This window comes from Vombatus ursinus, unplaced genomic scaffold (genome assembly GCF_900497805.2).
Source record: "Vombatus ursinus unplaced genomic scaffold, bare-nosed wombat genome assembly UNPS02014833.1, whole genome shotgun sequence".
Taxonomy (NCBI): domain Eukaryota; kingdom Metazoa; phylum Chordata; class Mammalia; order Diprotodontia; family Vombatidae; genus Vombatus; species Vombatus ursinus.
In genome coordinates, this window is record NW_020954611.1 from 5,194,158 (window position 1) to 5,215,927 (window position 21,770).

The following is a 21,770-nucleotide window of genomic DNA, read 5'->3' on the forward strand; positions in this document are numbered from 1 at the left end:
AATTTAGTCAAATATTTCTGGCAAAAAAAACCCCAAAGTAATAGCTCTAGCTAACTATAGTAGGGTTCAAAGATTTCTCTGAAATTTTGATAAACTCAGGACCAAAACCATTTTATGGCCTTGACAGTCCCTGGAAATCCTTGACAAATTATCTCAGGTACAGACATTTCTTGAGAAGTTCTGTTCATATCTGGTTAATGAAAATATCTCTTTGGATTTGGAAGCATGAGCCTTGGAGTTGGAAAAAATAAAACCAAACCTCAAGAGACCTAGTCCAACCATATAGCTTCAAGTAGATATAGTTTCATTATCTCCATTTCACAGATGAGGCAGCTGATGCATATGGATTAAAATGATTTGCCAGATTTTATACAGCTAATCAGTGGTGCCAGAGTGAAAGCCAACACCATTTCTCTTGCTTCCTGGTGCAATGAATATTCTCTACACTCTTACATCATGGAGTGGAGGGAGAAGAAAGAGAGGAAAGCATCTTCTTGAAATGTAGTCATGCCACCTAATATTCAAATTTAATCTCATGCGTATGTATGTGTGTGGTGTGTATGTGAATGTGTGTGTGTGTGTGTGTGTGTGACAGAACTCTTCCTGACTATACTAAAACAGCAACTGTTATCTTTAACAAGGTGCCTTAGTAAGGGCAGGTGGGCAAATAGTTCTGCATGGATCCACCGTCAATGTATCAGGCAATTGGAACTGGAACTATGATAAATTCTCCACTGTAATTGCAAAAAAGATGACCTTTTCCTCTTCTTATCCATTATGTCAGTGACATAGTCACAATCCAATATGTCAACATGAGAGAATTCTGTCCATTACTTTGCATGTATCTTTTCTGAAGACTGCTATTTCCTAGTGCTCTAGACATCTAAATTCTAGATTAAAGAGGAGTCATGAAGTCACTGTCAAAAAGAAAAGATTGAAGCTTTGTATGTCTTATGAAAGCACAGGCAGGCACCTACATTCTCCCATTAATTTTACTTGGACTATATTCACATTATCTTGAGGCCTTTGAGGGGCTCAATTTGGTGGTAGCAGGTGCAGTGGGTGGGGAGAAGATAGGTAAAGTGATTTACCCTAGGTCACAGTGCTGCAGTGAAAGTCAACACCATTTCTCTTGCTTCCTGGTGCAATGAATATTCTCTACAATCTTACATCATGGTAATGGTGATGATCTTACATCACCTCTTGCCCCTAAACCTACACTGTGTTACAGTAATAGACTTAACTGAGTTTTTCACTTTTCAAACAGTTCTAGAACAGTTCTAGACTGTAAGAACTAGAAGGGACCTTAGAGACCATTTTGGACCAAATGTTGAATTGATCATTTTGTCCTAAATGTTGAGTTGATCATTTTGGACTAAATGTTGCATTACTCTCTCATTTTACACTCTAATGTTATGAGGATGCACACACATACATATACCCACCATATAAATGTTCTAGTAATTGAAATATTAATGTCATTGAGGGGGGAGCTGTGTTACAGTAAAAAGAATATTATATTTGAAAGCAAAAGACTTTGGACTTCAGTCCTACCTCCGCTACTTACTAATGCTGACAATGAAGTCACTTTATCTCACCACACCTCAATTTCACCACCTGTCAGATGGGGATAATGATACTTAAGAGGATTATTGTCAGGCTCAAATGAGATAATACATGTAGACGCCTTTAGTAAATCAAAGAGTGCTAGAGAAATGTTAGCTATTTCCTTATTATTATTAACTTAGTTTAAAGATTCCACTTGGGAAACTGAGATCATTGGATCCTAGATTTAGAGCTCACCTAATTATCATTTAGAGGTCATCTAGAATGAGGTGACTGAGGTTCAGATAGGTTAAATGATTAGACACAGTCACAGAGGTAACAAGTTGCAAAGTTGGTAATCAAAGTCAAGTCTTCTGACTCCAGATCCAAAGCTCTTTCCAGGGTACCATGGTAGATGCCATAGTTGAATGGACTGGCAGCAAATAGGGGTTTGAAGAATGAATAAGATCTTAGGCTCCTAAATGAAGCTAAATGGTTCACAATGCAGATGTTTGAGAAATGTACAAAACAACAACAACAAAAACTTCAAAGAGTCAGGTATATTCACCTGTAGGCATGACTAAAATGTAGAAAAGAAAATGACATAATGTCTTAAGGCTATAAAAGGAAACAAGATGAAGGGTCAAGGATCAATTCATCTCTCTAAGGTTTCTAAGAGGGCTAAAACATTCTGTGATTTTTGTGCCTTGAAAGCAATCAAAGAAAGGGCAGAGCCAGCAAGACAACCACTCTTTATTAAGCAGGTAGCTTAGGTCAGTTGGCAAACAGAATAACTGGCTCTGCTATCAGCTGTAGAAAATGAACCGATAATACATATTAGTGTGGCAGGGCTCAAAGGAGGCTGATCACTCTATATGCAGCGAGAGCAGGCTTCCAGAACCTAGTTGCACAGACTCCTAAGGGCCAGAGAGAAAGACTAAGTTGAGTTCTACCTCAGTAAGCTTAGTATTAGAATGTGTGTGTGTGTGTGTGTGTGTGTGTGTGTGTGTGTGTGCGTCATTCTCTGTTTCCCTTTCTCCCTCTCTGTCTCTGTCTGTTTGAAGTGGAGTCCAACGACCTGGGGTCTACATCTGGCTCTCTCATTTCCTAGAATATAAACCTGGGCAAATCCCTAGAGTGATCAGCTCTGTCAGGGAGAAATGTAACCCCAACCAGATCAGGGCAGGTACTACTTAGGTCCCCCTTGGATAGTGCCAAGGACACCCTGAAAGCCAAGGACATGCCACAAAAGGACTTCATGCAGAGGGCTATAGTAGAGATCACAAAACAGATACAGCAATGATCTATCACAGTGGGCACCCTAGTTATGCATGGAACTTTTATAATGTAAATATAAGGAATTCTGGGGAATATTCAGGAAAATTTGTTGTTCAAGTTGAATAGAGTCTGAGGGTACTATAATTCTCTTGTTGCTGAGTAAACAGTGTTCTTTAATTTTTTCTTCCTTTTAAATAATATTTTCTTTGTTACATCATAGCCAGAATATTTGCAGTTATGGCAATTGCACTAATATGTTGGGCTGTTCAATTTTTAAATTTCCTAAGGGGCGGTAGTGGTATCAAGTCAAGAAAAGTGTGAAATCTATCAAAATTAACCAAAACCCTTAAGTCATATGTTTCTCTAAAAGGCATGGAATAAATTCAATATGAGGATCTATTTTACTTAACAACAAATTCATATAACAATTCACATAAAATGAAAATTGATGGGTCAATATTTCTTCGTTCCAAAATGCCATTTTCTAAAGAAATGTTTTCAGTGTTTGAAGTGAGTGTAAAGCTGTTTTCCCATAACTGTCATATGGTTCACTTAACCAGTAAGTGAAGAGACATGGGTGGCTTCCCCCAAGCTATAAGCGAACTTTCCCAAACATGGCCTGCTTGGCCCTCAGAAATAACAGAAATAAATAATTAATGAAGCATCAGGTGTGACTACCCTGAATTTTCTAGTCTTTCTGATTTATCAGACTGCTTCCTCAAGAATTCCTCTAGGCTGTTTTCTTTTTCTCAGTTCCTTTGCAGTTCCTATGCTTGAGTGAGATCAGACACAAAAACTCAGAACTACCTGGAAGGAAGAAAGGAGTTACCCAGTCTAGTGGCATCACTAGGACAACAGAACAAAACAGGTAAGGGACATAAGAAACTGAGGGAGAGAGACATGGGTAATGTCTTCCTTAGAGACGTAGAAATTCAATAACTTTGCTAAGAGTGTTGCACAACATCTCTGATGGAGAAAGATTTCTGTTTTTATCAAATTGGTCTCTGGTTGCCACATTCTTCATCTCATTTCTTTTTTTATTTTCCTTCCTTACTTTCATTGTCTGTATGTCCACTACAGAAAACTCATGATGTTCTGTCTAGTATAAGTACAGAGCCATTTCAGAACTCTAGTTTCCCTGCCAATCGGCTAGAACCAAGGGCTTCTACATGGATTTATCACCTGTTCCTGATCAGCTGGTGCATTAGTCCCTAAACCTGAAGGTGTTCCTGGGTAAGACCAATTTCAATAGTAAGCTTAACAAACAAATTTCAGCACAGAAACTAGTGCAAAGATGGCATTTCTATTATTCCTTCAATTTATTTGGATAAACAAAATCTAGCTTTGACACAAAGTTATTACAGTTTCAGAATGGACATTTCTTACATCCTTCAAACTTAATAGTTTAAAAATGAAATTAAAATCAAACCTTACTTAAAAATTTCCTGTTCTCCAAGTCATCTCCATCTCTTCTCCATAAGGACATGTCTACAGGAAAGACACAGAATCTTTTCCAACATCAGGGTCATTTTCCAAGGAGTCCAATCTTCTCCTTATGTGGTCAAGTATTTAAGCTTCAGCTTCAGTATTTGACCTTCCAGTGAAGACTGTGAATTAATTTCTTTAAGTGTTGACTAATTTGATCTCTTTGATGTCCAAGGGATTCTCAAAAAGTCTTCTCTAGTACTACAATCCAAAAGTGTAGATTCTTTGGGTTTAAGTTTCTTTACAATCCAACTCTCACAGCCATGCATTACTACTGGAAAAACCATAGCTTTGGCTATACAAACCTTTGTTGGCAAAGTGATATCTCTTCTTTTTAGTATGCTCTCCTCTTTTAATTTCGTGGTGACAATCACCACCTGCAGTGTCTTTTAGCCTAAGAATAAAAAAATCTGACACTGCTTCCATTTCTTCTCCCTATATTTGCCAGAAAGTTGTCATAATCTTCATTTTTTTTTTGGTTAAGCTTCAAAATAGCTTTTGAACTTTCCTCTTTCACCCTCATCAAGAGGCTTCTTAATTCCTCTTTAATTTCTGCCATCAGAGAGATATTTTCTGCATATCAGAGAATCCTGATAGTCCTCCCAGCAACCTTAATTCTGGCTTTTGATTCATCCACCTGGCATTTCAGGTGTCTTGTCATATTACCTTTCCAATCTTCAATCAGTTGTTCCATGTTTGATTCTAACTTTTGCTTTTTTTTTAAGTTTTTTTAAGACAATTGGAGTTAAGTGACTTGCCTAGGGTCACACAGCTAGTAAGTGCCAAATGTCTGATCTGAGGTGGATTTGAACTCAGGTCCTCCTGACTTTGGGGCCGGTGCTCTATCCACTGTGCCACGTACCTGCCCCTCTAACTTTTGCTTCTTGACCCAGATGCAGGTTCCTCAGAAGAAAAATAAGATGATCTGCTACTCCCACTTGTTTGAAGACTTGCCACATTTTGTTGTAATACACAAAATCAAAGGCTTTCTTGTAGTCAATGAAGCAGAAGGACGTGTTTTTTCTGGAACAACTTTGCTTTCTCCATATTGCAGTGAATGTTGGCAATTTGGTCTCCAGTTCCTCTGCCTCTTTGAAAATCAGTCTGCTCTTCTGGTAGTTACTGGTTTACATATCAGTGAAGCCTAGCTTGCAGAATCTTAAGCATAACCTTGCTGGCATGTGAAACGAGCACAACTGTTTAGTAATTTGGACATTCTTTAGCATTGCTCTTCTTTAGGATTGGGACATAAAGTGATCTTTTCCAATCCAGTGGCCACTGTTGAGTTTTCCAAATTTGCTGGTATACTGAGAGCAGCACTTTAACAGTATCATCTTTTAGATTTTTAAATAGCTCAGCTAGAATTCCATCACCTCCACTAGCCTTATTGTTAGCAATGCTTCTTAAGGCCTACTTGACCTCATTTTCCAGGATGTCTGGCTCTAGATCAGTAACCATACCATCCTGGTTATCAGTGATGTTAAGATTTTTCTTGTATAGTTCTTCTGTATATTCTTGTGACCTCTTCTTGATTTCTTTTATTTCTGTTAAGTCTCTACCATTATCTTTTATCATATCATTTTTGCATGATATGTTCCCTTGATATCTAATTTTCTCAAAGAGATCTCTTGTCTTTCTGATTTTATTATTTTCTTCTATTTATTTGCATTGCTCATTTGAGAGAACCTTATCTTTCCTTGCTATTCTCTGGAATTCTGCATTCACCTGGGTATATCTTTCCCTCTCCTTTTCCTTTCCTTCTTTCTTCAAATATTTGTAAAGCCTCATCAGATAGCCATTTTGCTTTCCTGCTCTTATTTTTCTTTGGGATGTTTTTTGTTGTTGCCTTTGCAATATTGTGAAGCTCTGTCCTTAGTTTTTCAAGCACTCTATCTACCAGATCTAATCCCTTAAATCTATTCATCACTTCTACTTCATATTCATAAGGGATGTTAATTAGGTTGTGTTTATGGTCTGATGGTTTTCCCTACTTTCTTCAATTTAAGTTTGAATTTTGCATGAAGTTCATGATCCGAGCCACAGTCAGCTCCTGGTCTTGTTTTCACTGACTATATAGAGTTTCTCCACCTTTGGTTGCAAAGTATGTGATCAATCTGATTTCTTTATTGACCATCTTGTGATGTGCATGAGTAGAATTGCCTTTTGGATTATTGAAAAAGTCTTTGCTATGACCAGTGAGTTATATTGACAAAACTCTATCATTCTCTGCCCTGCTTCATTTTATACTCAAAAGCCAAACATGCCTGTTATTCAAATCATCTTTTGATTTATCACTTTAGCTTTCCAATCTCCTGTGACAAATGTGACACCTTTTTTGGTGTTATTTCTAGAACATGCTGTAAGTCTTGATAGAATTGATCAACTTTGGCCTCCTCAGCATCAGTGGCAGGAGGACAGATTTGTATTACTGTGATGTTGAATGGTTTGCCTTGGATTTGAACCAATTTAATTTGGTGATTTTTGAGATTATACCCCAGTATTGCTTTTCTTATCTTTTTTTTATTAACTCTCTAAGGAAGTCTTGCCCATAGTAGCATATTAAATTAAATTCACCCATTTCCATTCATTTAAGTTCACTAACACCCAAGATGTTGATATTCAAATTTTCCACCTCCTGTTTGACTATATCCAGTTTGCCTTGGTTCATAGACCTTACATTCTAGTTTCCTATGAAATATTAATCTTTACAGTATCAGACTTTCCTTTTGTCAACATATGCATTTACATTTGAGCTTCCTTTTGGCTTAGGCCCAGTTGCTTCATTAAAACTGGAGCTACTTATAATTGTCCTCTGCTCTTCACCAGTATGTGTTAGACACCTTCTGACCTGAGTGGCTCATCTTCGGATGTTACGTCTTTATTTTAATATTGTTTTTAATATTTTAATCATTTAAAATCATTCATGGGGTTTTCTTGGCAAAGATACTGCAGCAGGTTGCCATCTCCTCCAATGGATCACCTTTTATCAGAACTCTCCACTATCACCTATCTGTCTTGGGTAACCTTGCATAGTATAGCTCAAAACTTCAATGAGTTAAGCAAGCTCTATTAACACCACGAGGCAGTGATCCAGGATATGTACATGTCAGCTTCCTCCTCTTTGAGAGGAGTCTGACACATAGTCTTATGGGTGGCAATGGGCAGCAGTGTATGAGCCTTTCCAACTATGTGGCCCCAAGAGAAGATGAAGTCATATATGTCTCAGCTTTTTGGAAGGAGAAAAAGTGATTTCCTGACAACGGAAAGTTCTGGGATCCAAGATTTTAGAATCTGGCCAGCACCACTCTCTTCTATTTAAGTTGAATTTGTGGCCCTAGACATAGAGAAGCAGCAAGTGACTGAGGCATGATATAGAACAATGAAACCTGGACTCCTGATGACCTAAACCAGTGGTGTCAAACTCAAATAGAAATGAGGTGGAGGGGGGCACTACATAAGAATCCCTGTGGGCCATGCAGTACCTTAGAAAACTATATATTAACATTATCAACATTCTATTAGATTTTGATTTATTTTGTTAACTATCTAATCATTCATTTTGTTCTGGTTCCAGCCACACTAGGGAGTGTTGTGGCCTGGGCTTGTGCCTGTGGCCTTGATCTAAACCAAGATCACACTGGTTTTCAAACTTCCCCATCCTCCAAATGTGAATCAATGCACCACCACCTCATATGAATAACTCAACCTATTCCAAAGATCACAGGATAATAGATTTCAAACTTGGTGGAACCTTGGAGGGCATCTGCTCCAACTTCCCTACATCAAAGATGAACAGATTGGGGCATGTAGAGGTTGAGGGATTTGCCTCAGGTTATATCCATAGTAAACAGCTGAAGCAGGATTCAAACCCAAGTGCTCTCATTCCAAATCCTGTACATTTTCCTCCTGACACTCAGTGACTATGGATCCCTGTTTATCCCTCTCCTGTTTTCACACTTCCCAGTTTGAAATCTTGGCTTCTTTCTTTGGTCCTCACTTGCTATATCCTACTAGTGTATTTACCAATCCCTAAAATGCTTCCCACATAAGAAATTTTGCTTACATTATTCTTGGCTTCAGAATTTTAACAACAATAACTAGATCAGCCAAAGATCATATATACACATATGCATGTGGTTCCTGTATGAGTACTCTGTTACGAAAAGTACTAGTGATGGATAACTCAAATCTAATAAAAATATATGATGAGTCACTGCAGGAAAAATGACCCCAATGGTTGATAATTCCATATGAATTTGGAATCCAACATTGCTTATCTGATCATAGCCTGCTTGTTATTAGTGACCTTCCAGGAATTAAAACAAATCTCATCAGTAAATTATAGTTAGGTTCTGGCATGACTGCCAACAGGCTAATTGCTAAATATTGGACAATGGCCAAAGAGCTGAATACAGCAGCTCCAAAGTGGTGTGTTTGTGTGTGGGCCTCTGCTAAATCAGAGAACTAATCTGTTATTAAATGCTAAAGTGGATCTAAACGTGTGGTTTTTGTGCTCTTGGCATTTCAGATTCAACGTGTATGCCAACTTCATGTTTATGTTCAGTAAATACTGTACACGAGTTCCTGCTATACAGCCTACTTTCTATTCTCCTATCGCCCACTCTCATTTACCCAGGCCAAATATTCCTCCTTGTTCTCCCTCCCATTTCATATGATTTTTGGTAATATTATGCTCCAGGAGGCCAAATTCAGAAAAACAATATTGCATCGTACTCACAACCACAGTGAGTTCCTTCCTTGGGTGATGACACCTGTGAATTTGGTCAGCCTCCTGGCATCAACTTCAATCCACTGGTGAAGGTCATTTCTTCCTGCACACCAAGCTCCATCATAAAAGTCATTTTCATTAATACCTGCCTGAAAACAAAAAACAAAAAACAAAGGTCTTTTCAGAAAACCAAGAAAATCTGAACTCAACCTTTAAAGAAGGGGGAGGCAGATGCATGCATGTATGTAGAGGGAAGAAGAGAAGGAAAAGTGAGGCAATGACTTAAAAATTCTTATTCCCTACACTCTTTGTTGCATGACATCATGGAGCAATAAATGGAAATTTTTTCGTGTTCCATATCTGTCGTTTGGCCCATGTGAGAGCCTGATTTAAAATTCTCTCCTGTTGGGTTTATATTTACTGGATTAGCATTTAATTGGATCACTTGGCAAGCTGAATATCAGCTACTATTACCACCCAAAGATTCCCTTGGCAGAAGTTCATAGGCCAAACTAATGAAATGCTAGTGGATTTATCCCTCAACAATCTCCATTTTGGGGAAAATAATGATTCTATTGCCTGAGTCAAGTTGCCAGAACATATGGACAAAGTAAAGGCCCCCGACTGACTTCTGTCTGATGGTCCCACCTGTTTCTGAGGAAAAGAAGGATTTAGCTTGCTAAGGAAAAGTTCATATTCATCTCAAAGATAAAGCTTATGCTGATCTTATCTCCAAAGACCATCTTTATGTTCTTCAAACATTTTTAAACTCAATTTGTAAGGAGAGTTCTTCATGTGAATTACAAAATTGAAGTGAAATTTAGAATTAATCCTTGGCAGATGGCCATTTTAGGAGGGGATTGTAGCAATGAGGCCCTTTGATTACTGTAACCATTGTTCTAAAAAGAATTTCTGAGATTGGAAGGACCTCTGAAGGCCATGTAGTCTACCTGAAGAGGAATCCCTTCTTCAGCATGCTTGAGAAGTGGTGAAGCATTCTTTGTTTGAAGACCTCCAGTGAAAGGCATCCACTACTTCCTGAGACACTCCATTCCACTTTGGGGCAGCTTTAATTGCTGGGAAATTTTCCTTTATACATTAAGCCTAAATGTGTCTGTAACTTCCACTCATTTCTCCTAGTCCTCTTTGTTCATCTGGGGCCAACTAGAAAGAAATTTAATCATTGTCCCATATCAAAGACCTTCAAATGCTTACAGGTTTATTATACTAAGAATATTATATACCAAGTAAATTTAATCAATTGATCTCTTTATATTATTTCTCATGTGCGTATGTATGGTGAACTTGAGAGTTTATTTACTTTCATACTGAATGGAGGCGTGGGAAGTTCACTTTACTGAAAATGAAAGGATATGGGGAGCAAAAAATATTGGGAACCCCTATCTCATTTGGCTGGAGAACTAAGAGAATATATGGCTTGTCTAGAGTCATACAGCTAGTACGCATAAGAGCTCAACTCTAATCTGATTTAATCTGATTTTAAGGCCAGCTTTCAATCCAGTATGGTAACATTGTCAAGCAAGGAAAAGAAGTTAGATTAGCAAGACCTTGCTTGATACAGCCATACTAATTAATTGTCCTCACTTCCTTTTATAAATGATAATTAAACATTCTAGAATTTTGCTGGAAATCAAAGTCAAGATCACCCTGCAATAACTAGAAGACTACACTTGCTTTCCTTTTTTGAAAGTTGGAACCTCTGCTCTCTCCAATCCTACAGGACCTTTACCATTTTCTAGGATCTTTCAAAGATCACTTTTAGTACCTCAGAAATCAACTCGGCCACTCCTTTCAGTACCCATTTATATACATCAGGTGAGCTTGGTAACTAGAACTCATCAAAGGCATTGACGTTATCCCTTATTTTCTATTAAACATGACTGTCAACTCAAGAGTACTCAACAGTGTATGGTTGAACAAGTAAATCAATCCACAATCAAAATATTTATTAAGCACCTACATGATAGACATTGTGCAAATAAGCACTGAGGATATAAGCACCAAGAAGGAAAACAATTCCTTCTCACATTGAGCTTATAGGCTAATGAGGGAGAAGATTCCATTCTAACGCCAGAGAACCACAGGGTCAAGCCTATGAAGGGAAGTAAGTGGGAAAACAGGAAGGGTTATGAGCTCAGTCAGTCAACAAGCATTTTATTTGAAGTTTAATTTGTGCCAGATACTTGTACTAAGTACTGGGGATATAAAGAAATGCAAAAATATGGCCCTTGCCCTCAAGAATTTTACTTCTAATGGGTGTTGGGAAACAAGATGAAAAAAAAACTACACATACAAGATAGATATGGTATAAATAAGAGTAATCTTAGAGGGAGTCATCAGCAGTGTGGGCACAGGAGGAAAGGGGAAAACGAGAAAGGCTTCTGGAAAAAGAGATGATTTGAATTGAGGAGGAGGAAGGACATTCCAAACATGTAAGACAGCCAGTACACAGAGTTAGAACATGGAGTGTCACATGCTAAAAATAGCAAGAACGCCAACATCATTGGATAGATGAGTATGTAGATGGGAGTAAAGTACAAGAAAACTGGAAAGTAGGAAGATACCAGGTTGTTAGGACTTTAAAAGCCACACAGAGGACACAGAGGATTTGATCCTGGAAGTAACGGGCAACTGTAGTTTATGGAATGGGGGAAGCTGCAAATAACAGTCAGATACACACTCTAGGAAGATCACTTAGGCAATAGCATTGAAGATGGACTGGATTTGGGGAGAAGCATTTAAGGACAGAAGCTTGTGATGAGAAAGGATTTCAGAATTGTGAATCACAGAGGTTAATGGTCAGATTGTGGTCATATTCCCCTTCTCTCTCAGCATACATTTCCCCTGTGTGTGACTGATGGAGATAACGTTGGAGACCATGGGAGTTTTAGAGACTAATTAACTGTGAGGTCAAGGTAAAATGGGAACAACAACACATAGCTAGCATTTACAGAGCACTTTAAGGTCTGCAGAGCCCTTTAGGGATACCTCCATTTTACAGACAAGGAGAATGAAGGAAATAGAGTTCAAAGGACTTACTTGCCTTGGGTCCAACATCTAGAGAGTGTCTGACACTGCGATTTGAACTCAATCTTGACTCCAATTCCAGCACTCTATACAAAGTCCCCAAATATGAGAACAGGGGTTGGGGTGGACACTAGTATGCATGACTGTGACAAAGAATTGAATTAGGTGACAAAGATAGAATGAACCTCAAGGAGGTTTTTGAATAATGATCAAAGAGGAACAGCCTAGGAGTGGGAGTGAGGAGTATGCTTACTCATTTCTCTAGCCCAGTGCTTTGGAGACCATAAGTTCAAGAACATAGAATCTTGGAAAGAGTAGTAAGGGATGCAGAGTTTTCTAGGGAGAGTCAGATACCACTTAATACATGGAAAGAGTGTAAAGTATAGAATCTATTGGAATTCACTCTCCATTTACCCCCAAAAAATTTTCTAAAGTAATATTCCCCCACCCCACCCCAGTCAAGTTGGAGAACACAGGGGAAAATATGCTAGTTCCTACTTCCCAGTAGTTCTTAACGCCCAGAATGGTTGCGAGGTTCACATGAGACAATGAATGTAAAATGATTTGCAAATTTAAAGTGCTATCTCAGTGATGCCAGCTATCTCTTGCCTAACTGTCTGAACTCTAAATTGATCCTGTCATTATAGTCTATTAGGGATGGGAAATACAACATGTAAAGTAAGAAGAAAATATGAGATACACTTAAAAGAAATATAAAATAATTTAAGGGATGGGGGTGTAGCTTCTAATAACTGGTGGAATCAAGAAAGGCTTCTTGGTGGTGTCACTTGAACTGAGCCTGGAGTTCCAAGTGGTAAGGTTAGGAAAGAGATCATTCCAGGCATGAGGGGCAGCCTGGGCAAAAACAGAGGTGGGAGATTTAATGCTACATATGGAGAAGAGCAAGACTGGAATTGGGGTGGAGGAAGATAATGTCCAATCAGCCTGGGAAGAAAGGCTGAAGGCAGATTTCAAAGGGTTTCAAATGGTTAATGCGTATGCCATCTATGTCTCAGGGTTGTTCTGAAGATCAGATGATTTTCTTTGTAACTACAAAGCAGTCTAGCAGTTAGAAGAAGTGAAAAGTAAGTCTGACCCTGGAGATTCTAGGAGGAGTAAGTCTGTTCTAATATTCTAATCTGGATACTCCCATACATATTTAATGTTAGGGCAGGAGTGTGAGTATGCTTGGGCCTGCCTACGCTTGAATTTCTTGAGCTGGATATTTCCAAAAGGTGAGAGAACTACAATTGCAAGAGAATTATGACAAGATTTCTGGAACAAGGGAAGATGTGGCTACAGGTAGAATTCAGCAGGTTAACTAGCTCTGCACAACGTCTTTTCCTTGAATAACACACACATGTATATGTGTGTATATGTGTATGTATGCATATATATATATATAATATGTATGTGTGTATATGTATATACACACACACATTCTTATGGAGTATTATGTAGGGCAGTCACCAGACAATGACCATTTTCAAAGCTTGAAGTTCAGTGCTTCAATATTGAAAGTTATTTCTCCCAAGCTTTTACTCTCTGACAGTAAGGAGGATAATTCAGATAGGAGGATCATATGCTTTCAAACCTCCATGAGGAACCCCTTCTTGCTCAGCTTCTAGATATTCCTGCTACAAATGATGGGTCTACTGTAGAGAAGCCCTGTGACAATCCCACCCTGTGACCCAAGTACCCTGGGGGGTAGGTCAACTAAATTCCCTCATCTCTTTCTCTCTCTCTTTGCCTCTATAACTGTTTCAACAACAAACACTGATTAAATGCTTACTCTGTGTCAGACAATGTGCTAATTATTGGGAATACAAATACCAACAAAAGGAAAGACAGTTCCTGCACTCAAGGAGCTTACATTCTAACGGGAGAAGGCAACATGTAAAAGGAACTGGAAAAGAGAGTCAGGAACAGAAAGCCCAGAGAGGCATGAAAGTGTGAACATAGCTTATGTTTACATACTCGTTTATGATTACTGTACAGGTTGCATCTTCTACCCTTAGTAGACTATAATACCAGAAGCACTTTAGAATTCAAAGAGAAAGGCAAAAGATAGCAGACATCACTGAGATACACTTTAAATTTGCAAATCATATTACATGCACTGTCTCATGTGAATCCCACAACCACTCTGGGAGGTAGGAACTACCATATTTCTCCCTGTGTTCTCCAATTTGGCTGGGGTAGGGTGGGACAGGGAAATGTTACTCTAGAAAATTTCCTTTGGGTAAAGGGAGAGTGAATTGCAATAGATGATAAACCAAACTTTGAGTTAATTCAAGGAGGTAAATGACAAAAACCACTATTGTTAAGTATCTTTGACCTGATTATTATTTATAAAAAAGAATAAAAGTGCTCATATTTTTTCTTATGCCCTGTAAAAATACTAATTTGTTCTTTCTCAAGATAAAAGATCACATATAATTCAATAGCTATGTTCCTATTTATTAATAGTAGCAAAGATGATGTCTTAGGGCATAGTGTGGTCTAGTGACTAACTCAAAAGTCCTGGACTTGAATTCCAGCTCCAATTACAACTAACTTAAATGCTTGGGAAAACTCACTGCCTTGGGCTTCAGTTTTCTCAGCTCTAAAATGGGGACAATCATATTGGTACCACTTACCTGATGAGCTTGTTGGGAGGAAAAGATTTCATTAATTATAAAGTACTTTATACCCATGAATCATTGGTATTATCCTGACTCCTGCTCACTGTCTAGATGGTTTATTAATCATGAAAGTTCCTTTTCAAATTCTCTGACAAGATCTTACCATAACTTTCACAAAACCTTGGGTATACTATTCAACAAAATCAACAATTATTTATTAAATGCTTTCTGTGTGAAGAACACCGTCCTAAGCAGTCTTTTAAGCTTGACTTTTTGGGGAGTTAAGGGTTGTTACTGTACCAAGTCAAAAAAAGTCTCAGACATAATAAACGTTAAATCATTTAAGGGTTGATGCTCTCTTTCTGAAGTACCCCTTAACCTATGATAAGTATAAAGTCAATGGCAATAGAAGGGGGGGTGGGGGAAGAGGTAGGTAAAGAAATCAAATAGTCCATTTGAATGCAAAGCCTATATAAATGTCCATGTACAGGCAGACTGATGATAGATGTGTGCTTCTAGAGGTCAGTTCAGAAAATGTGTTTCTGAGGTTTGGGATGTCAATTTCCAACCAGCCTGTCTCTATTCTGAGGACTGCTGAAACCAATTATAACTTTCTAAATGATATCACAACCTCACAAATGAGTTAATGTAAAAGGACTCTGGGAGCTCAGAAAGAATAATTGTATGCATGAGAGGCAAAACTATTTCTGTGTTGCTGAAATTGATCTCTTGCTTTAATCATTAAGAAATTTGAGATACTGGATAATGAGGGTAAAATGCAATACACTGATGAAATCCAAACTTTGTGTTTATTCTTTGGGCCTGCATGAAAGTCACAAACAATGTTCCATTAGCAAGGATTATTAAACTTTGAAAGGTCAGCCTTCTATCTGCCAGGCACCATCCTAAGTATGAGGGATACAAAGAAAGGCATCAACTGTGTCTGCCTTCAATGAGCTTCCGTTATAATGGGGGAGACACTGAGTAAGTAATTACACAAAAGATATATACAGAGTAAATGGAAAACAATCCAAAAAGGGAAGGAAGTAGAAGCTGGGGGACCTGGAAAAACCAGGTTAGAATTGAACTTGATTCTTAAAGACAGCCAGGGAGACTAAGGGGTGGAGGTGAAGGGGCTGAGAATTCCAGGCATGAGGAATAGTGAGTGCAAAAGCAGAGATCTAGGAGATGGAACATTGTATTGGAGCAACAGCCAGTACGGTACAGTATGTAAAGTATCATGTGTGGGGGGGGAGGGAGTAAAGTATCAGAAGACGAGAAAAGTAGGAAGGAACCTTTAAAAAGAACTTTAAAAAATCTTTAAATAAATAGGCTATAATGGCTTTAAATATCAAACCAAAAAGTTTATATTTTACCCTGGAGGTAATAGAGAACCATGGGAGCTCAAGTTAGGGGGAGAGGGTAATCTACTCAGACCTATACTTTAGAAAAATGACCCTGGCAGCCCAGTGAGGGTGGGTTTGAGTACAGAGAGAGTTGAAGAAGATAGATCAATTAAAAGGACATTGATGGCTGATGAGGGCCTAAATTAGGGTTGTGGCAGTGTGAGTGGAAAGAAGAGGGAATGTACAAGGAAAGTTCTGAAAGAAGAAATGACAAGGTTTGGCTATGAACTGGATAAGTATGAGTGACAAGTTGATGATGACAATGAGGTTGCAGGTGGTGCCCTTGACAATAAAAGAGAGGTTTTAAAGAGGAAAGAATTTGAGGTGGAGTGGGAAAGATAATAAGTTCTATTTTGAACATGTTGAATCGGAGCTGGCTTTGGGGAATCCAGTTAATGATGCCCAAGCTGTGTGTTGACAGTCTTCATAGGATAGCCTTTGACATGAACTCTTCCCTTTCAAGATCATTTGTTCAATTCCCCTCCTCTCCCATCCAATATTCAATAAATATTACACAATGGGTACTCCTCTGTGGTGAGTTGAAGAGTATGCATCATTTTCTAATTTTAATGCCTTCATTTTTCTCATGTCAAATTTCATTATCTTTGTACATCTATAAAATACACAGCTGCAAAATCAAGAGGTTTAATCTGTATATGAAATAGTTACTCATGGATAGAGGCATAGGATATCGCAGCAACAACATCAGGAATTAGCGACCTGCAACTTCCTATTCAGGTTTAACTTGTACCAGATTCCTAATGGAGATGGACCAAAATAAGAGACCCTGGTGTAATCATTATCTCACCACGAGCTGCTTGAGCATCTCAGATGTCTCAGTACACTATACTAATTCTATTTCCAATCACAGTTGTTTGTGCCAGGGATCCACAAGAACGGTGGCACAGTGCACCAATGGCGCAGGGAGTGGGAGGAGGTTACTCTCATGCTAATACGCCAATTTGACAGTAAAAGGAGAAAGTTGAGGATTTTCTCTTATCAAAGATGATCAGAAAAAATTTGCAGGGAAAGAAAATTCATTCAGAGAGACTATGAGAATGTGATGCTTATTAATTTCTGTATTCTCATTCTCTTGGCTCATTTTTATTCCAGGATAATTTATGAAGCAGAGGTACCCAGAGAAGGGGCGGTGGTGTCTCAGTATCGATCAGAAGTATTTTCTTTTTGAAGGAAAAAAATAAAAGTTTGGCAAGGTGTTCAGGGAACTAGGGACAGTTCACCCCTTGCCTTGCTAGGACCACCTTCTTTCTGTGATTTCAATCGCTATTCTACCTTCTTTCCTGGCAAGGTGAATGCCATAAGAGAAAGGGGAATGCTTTTTACTGTGTACTCTAGCAGGCATTGTAACTTTACTACTAAAGTGAAGGTGCAGAAAAGAAAGGTGAACACCTTTAACTCAATAATTAGAATTAAAATTAGAATTCAAGCTCCTAGAGCAAAAGGATTGCATTCTTTAAAAATTTGCATCTCTACGGTTTAGCACAATACCTGGCACAGAGGAAGGACTAAGTAAACACTTGTTGATTAACACATCTCACACTCTCTGTTCTAAATCCCCCACTAATCAACAGAGCCATTGAAGACAACGGAAGGAAGAAATCAATCAATTTCTTAGTGTGTGAATTATATCACCAACTGCTAATAATTCTTCTTCCTTAAAGTATCTCTGCTTTTCTCCATCTTCTCTATTCTCATTGCCAGGTCCACATTACCTCATACTGGCAGTACTTCTAAAGTCTCCTACTGGGGAAGGTGGGCGAGAATTTGGAACTCAAAATGTTAAAAAATGAATGTTATTTTTTTACATGTAATTGAGAAATATTTAGTGAAATAAATAAAATATATTTTTAAAAGTCTCCTAGCAAATCTATCTCCAGGTGTGGCTAGGTCCAATCCATCCTGCATATCATGTTTAACATGTGACTTCCCAGAACAAGAAGCTATGATGGCTCCCTCTTACATAATGTATCAAAACTAAACTCTTCTACCAGGCTTTTAAGATCCTCCCTGGACATGGTACTATACAGCAGATCTAATCTCTTCTATCATTCGCAAATACAAGCCCTTTGCCATAGTCAGGTTCATCTCCTTGAGCTAATTCCTGTTTGGGTGCTTTGGCTTAGCTGTTCCTCCTGCCTGGAATGCCCTGACCTCCCCTTTCCTCTCTGCTTCCCCAAATCTTACCTATCCTTTAAAATTCAGTTCAAATTCCAACAATTTCCAAAAAAAGAATAGTTCTCACTGACTTCTCACCTTTGATCTCTTACTGCATTTACAATGTACATCATATAATTTATGATACGATTTATACAATTTATCGATAATTGGTTTTTTGGTGGGCTGAATTTGGGTAATCATAGTGGGAATGGAAAGGAGGGGCTAGAACATAGAGATACAACAGATAGAATCTACAGGATTTTGCAACATCTGAACCTTAAGAAAAACAGAAGAGTCAAAGATGACTCATATTTTGAGATTAGGCAACCATGTGGATGATGGCACTGTTAGGAGAAACAGAAACCTATAGGAAGGGAAATGGTTTGCAGTGGAAGATGATGAGATTGGATTTGGCATTGCCAATTTTGAAAAGTCAGGGTTGATGTCTAGGTGGAGATGTCTTAAAAGAGATAGAAATAAGTGTCTGGAATGGGAAATGGCTTAGAACAGAGTGTCAAGCACACGGCCCGTGGGCTGCAGGTGGCCCACAACACTCTCAAGTGTGCCCTGAACCAGATTATGATGTAATTGGACTTGCACTAAATAATGAAGAGTGAAACGAAGAGAACATTGTATATAGTAACAGCAATAATGTTTTAAGAACGACTTTGAATGAGTAAGTTATTTTGTTTATTATACCCAAATTCACTGTAAAAGACATATGAAGAAAGATACTATCTGCATCCAGAGAAAGAACTGATAAATAGAAGTATGTATAGGATAATTTTACACACACACACACACACACACACACACACACACACACACACACACATACACGACAGCCATGGGGGGGGGAAGAAATTTACACAACAATTTTGTTGTTTATTTGGAAGGAATAGCAAGCTGTACATAGCAGATTTGAAGTTTCATGTACAATCATCTTTTTATTGTCCTATGCTATGGAAATGCTTGCTTTATTCCATTAATTAAAAATAAAATTTTAAAAATGTAATTGGGTATAGGCAGTTTAATAGCTCTTTGAGCATAATTCCAGATTGCTCTTCAGAATACCTGAATCAGTTTACAATTCTATCAACAGTGAATTAGTGTCCCTATTTTTCCACGTTCCCTCCAACATTTGTCCTTTTCACCTTCAGCCATTTAAGCCAATCTGATAGATGTAAAATGATATTTCAAGGTTGCTTTAATTTGCATTTCTCTAATCAATAATGATTTAAAGCATTTTGTTCATATATTTATAAGTCGTTTTGATTTCTTCAAAGAAAAATTGCCTATTCATATCCTTTGACCATTTATCAATTGGGGAATGACTCATATTCTTATAGATTTGACAAAGTTATTTATGTATTTAAAATATAAGACCTTCATCTGAGAAACTGTCTATAAAAATTGGGAATAAAAAAGAAAGTTACATAATAACGTTCTTGCATATTTAAAAGGAATAGCAAGTTGTACATGATAGATTTGCAGATTCATGTTCATCTTTTTTTCTATTCTATTATGTTATGGAAATGCTTGTTTAATTTCTGAATAAAATAAATAAAATTTTAAAATGTAATTGAGAAATAATGAAATAAAAATGAAATAAAAATAGATAATATCACATTTTAACACTAAGCCAATATGTGGCTGCAGAGATCCCTATGTGTGGACTAGCAGTCCCCTGTTTCTCTTTCAGTTTGACACCACTGGTCTAGAGCAGGGGTTCTTAATCATTTTGGGGTCATGGACCCCTTTGGAAGTCTAATAAAGGCTATAGACCCTTTCTCAGAATAATGTTTTAAAATGTATAATATAAAATATGTACCATTGCAAAGGAAATCAATTATAAGCATCAAATATTAAATAAACAAGTCCTTGAACCCTGGTCTAGGAGGAAAAAAAAGATTGAAGACAGAGACATCAGGAACAACAGAATTTAGAAGGAAGGAGGAAAAACAAATGTGGAGAAACAGATGGGTCAATAAAGAACAAAGAGTGAGCATTTTTATAATATTGATGTTACAATATAAATTGTTCCTCTGGTTCACTTCATTCTGCATCAGTTCATAAAAGTGGTCTCTTACCATGTCTCTTTGAAATCATCTATTTCCCCAACTCTTAAAGCAAAACAATATTCCATTACATTCTTATTCAGCCATTCCCAAAGTAAATGTGTCATATCACAAGCCCACCGATTTTGAGCTGGAAATTCTATCAGAGGTTATTTAGTCCGATCCACTAATTAGCCATGAAGAAACTAAGGCCCAGAGAGGGTGACTTGCCCAAGGTCACAAAGGTAATAAATGACAGGTAAGACTTTGAACCTAGGTCTTCTGATTCAAAATTCAGTGCAGGTTGATGAAAATTTAAACTGATAGAAGGATGTTATATTTAGAAATTAGGGATTTTGTGGCTGACCTTTAAGAGAGCAGTTGTGGTTAAAATGTTAGGGATGCAAGTTTAAGGCAAAAGGCAGGGAGAGATTGAAGACTGCTCCCCATCCCCCCAAAAATGTGATAAGAAAGAGAAATTTCACAATTTAACTTCCCAGGGGTGAACAAATTCTGGATGGTAATGAGGTCCAAGGTTTGGCCATACCAATTGCAGAGGTAGGAAAGACCTTAAAGTGAAAATAGAGAAATGATGAACTGTGAAGAGAAGATGGTAGATAGGTATTAACAGCATTTTGAAATTACCAGGGATAATGAAGAACTAAAGCAACTGAAAAAAAATGTCATATCTCCTAATTAGGGAGAGAGGGATGATGGTTGGTTTGATTCCCCCCCCCCTTTTTTTTTTCTACAGCAGTATCTAATATACTTCTGGGCTCCTAATAAGAACTTGAAAAATACCTGTTGATTATCTGACCAAAAATCTCAAAGTTCAAAGAATATCTTAAGTTTAGAAAAAACCATATGCTATTTTTCTAGAACCTATTTTAATTAGATTCAAATGTTCCTCTCTAAAGATTTCTTTCTTTGTGGGATTCTTTTAATAACAGATATGATAAGAGATCCTTAGAATTTACTGGAAATCTCTCTTGCAGAAACAGGAAGATATATTTTACAAGAGTCTATTTAAACAGAACACCCAAAGCCTGAACTGGCAAAAACCATTGAGTGGGACTAAAACAATGCTAAACATACTCTAATCTTCCACGTAATTCACTGCAGCCTCGAGGCCACATGTGACCCTCTAGGTCCTCAAGTGTGGCCTTGTGACTGAATCCAAACATCACAGAACAAATCTCCTTAATAACAAGATTTGTTCTGTAAAACTTAGACTCAGTCAGATGGCTGCACCCAAGGACTTAGAAGGTTACATGTGGCCTTGAAACCAGAGGACATGCTTATATTCAAATCAGTTTATAGGTGGACCATTTATTACATTGAATAAAATATAGAAGGTCCTACAAATTTCATCTCAAATAATGTCTAATACTACTACAAACTCATATTTATGTAATTCTTT

The 21,770-nt window shown here is 37.8% G+C and overlaps 1 protein-coding gene across 2 annotated transcripts in view; it reads right to left on the reverse strand.

The window, feature by feature from the left end:
* CPXM2 (carboxypeptidase X, M14 family member 2) overlaps positions 1 to 21,770 on the reverse strand; it is a 202,464-nt gene that overhangs the window by 100,253 nt on the left and 80,441 nt on the right. For both annotated transcript variants that reach the window (XM_027839844.1, XM_027839843.1), the window contains exon 4: positions 9,047 to 9,186. In XM_027839844.1, coding sequence (XP_027695645.1) covers positions 9,047 to 9,186 — 140 coding nt within the window. The remainder of the gene's footprint in view (positions 1 to 9,046; positions 9,187 to 21,770) is intronic.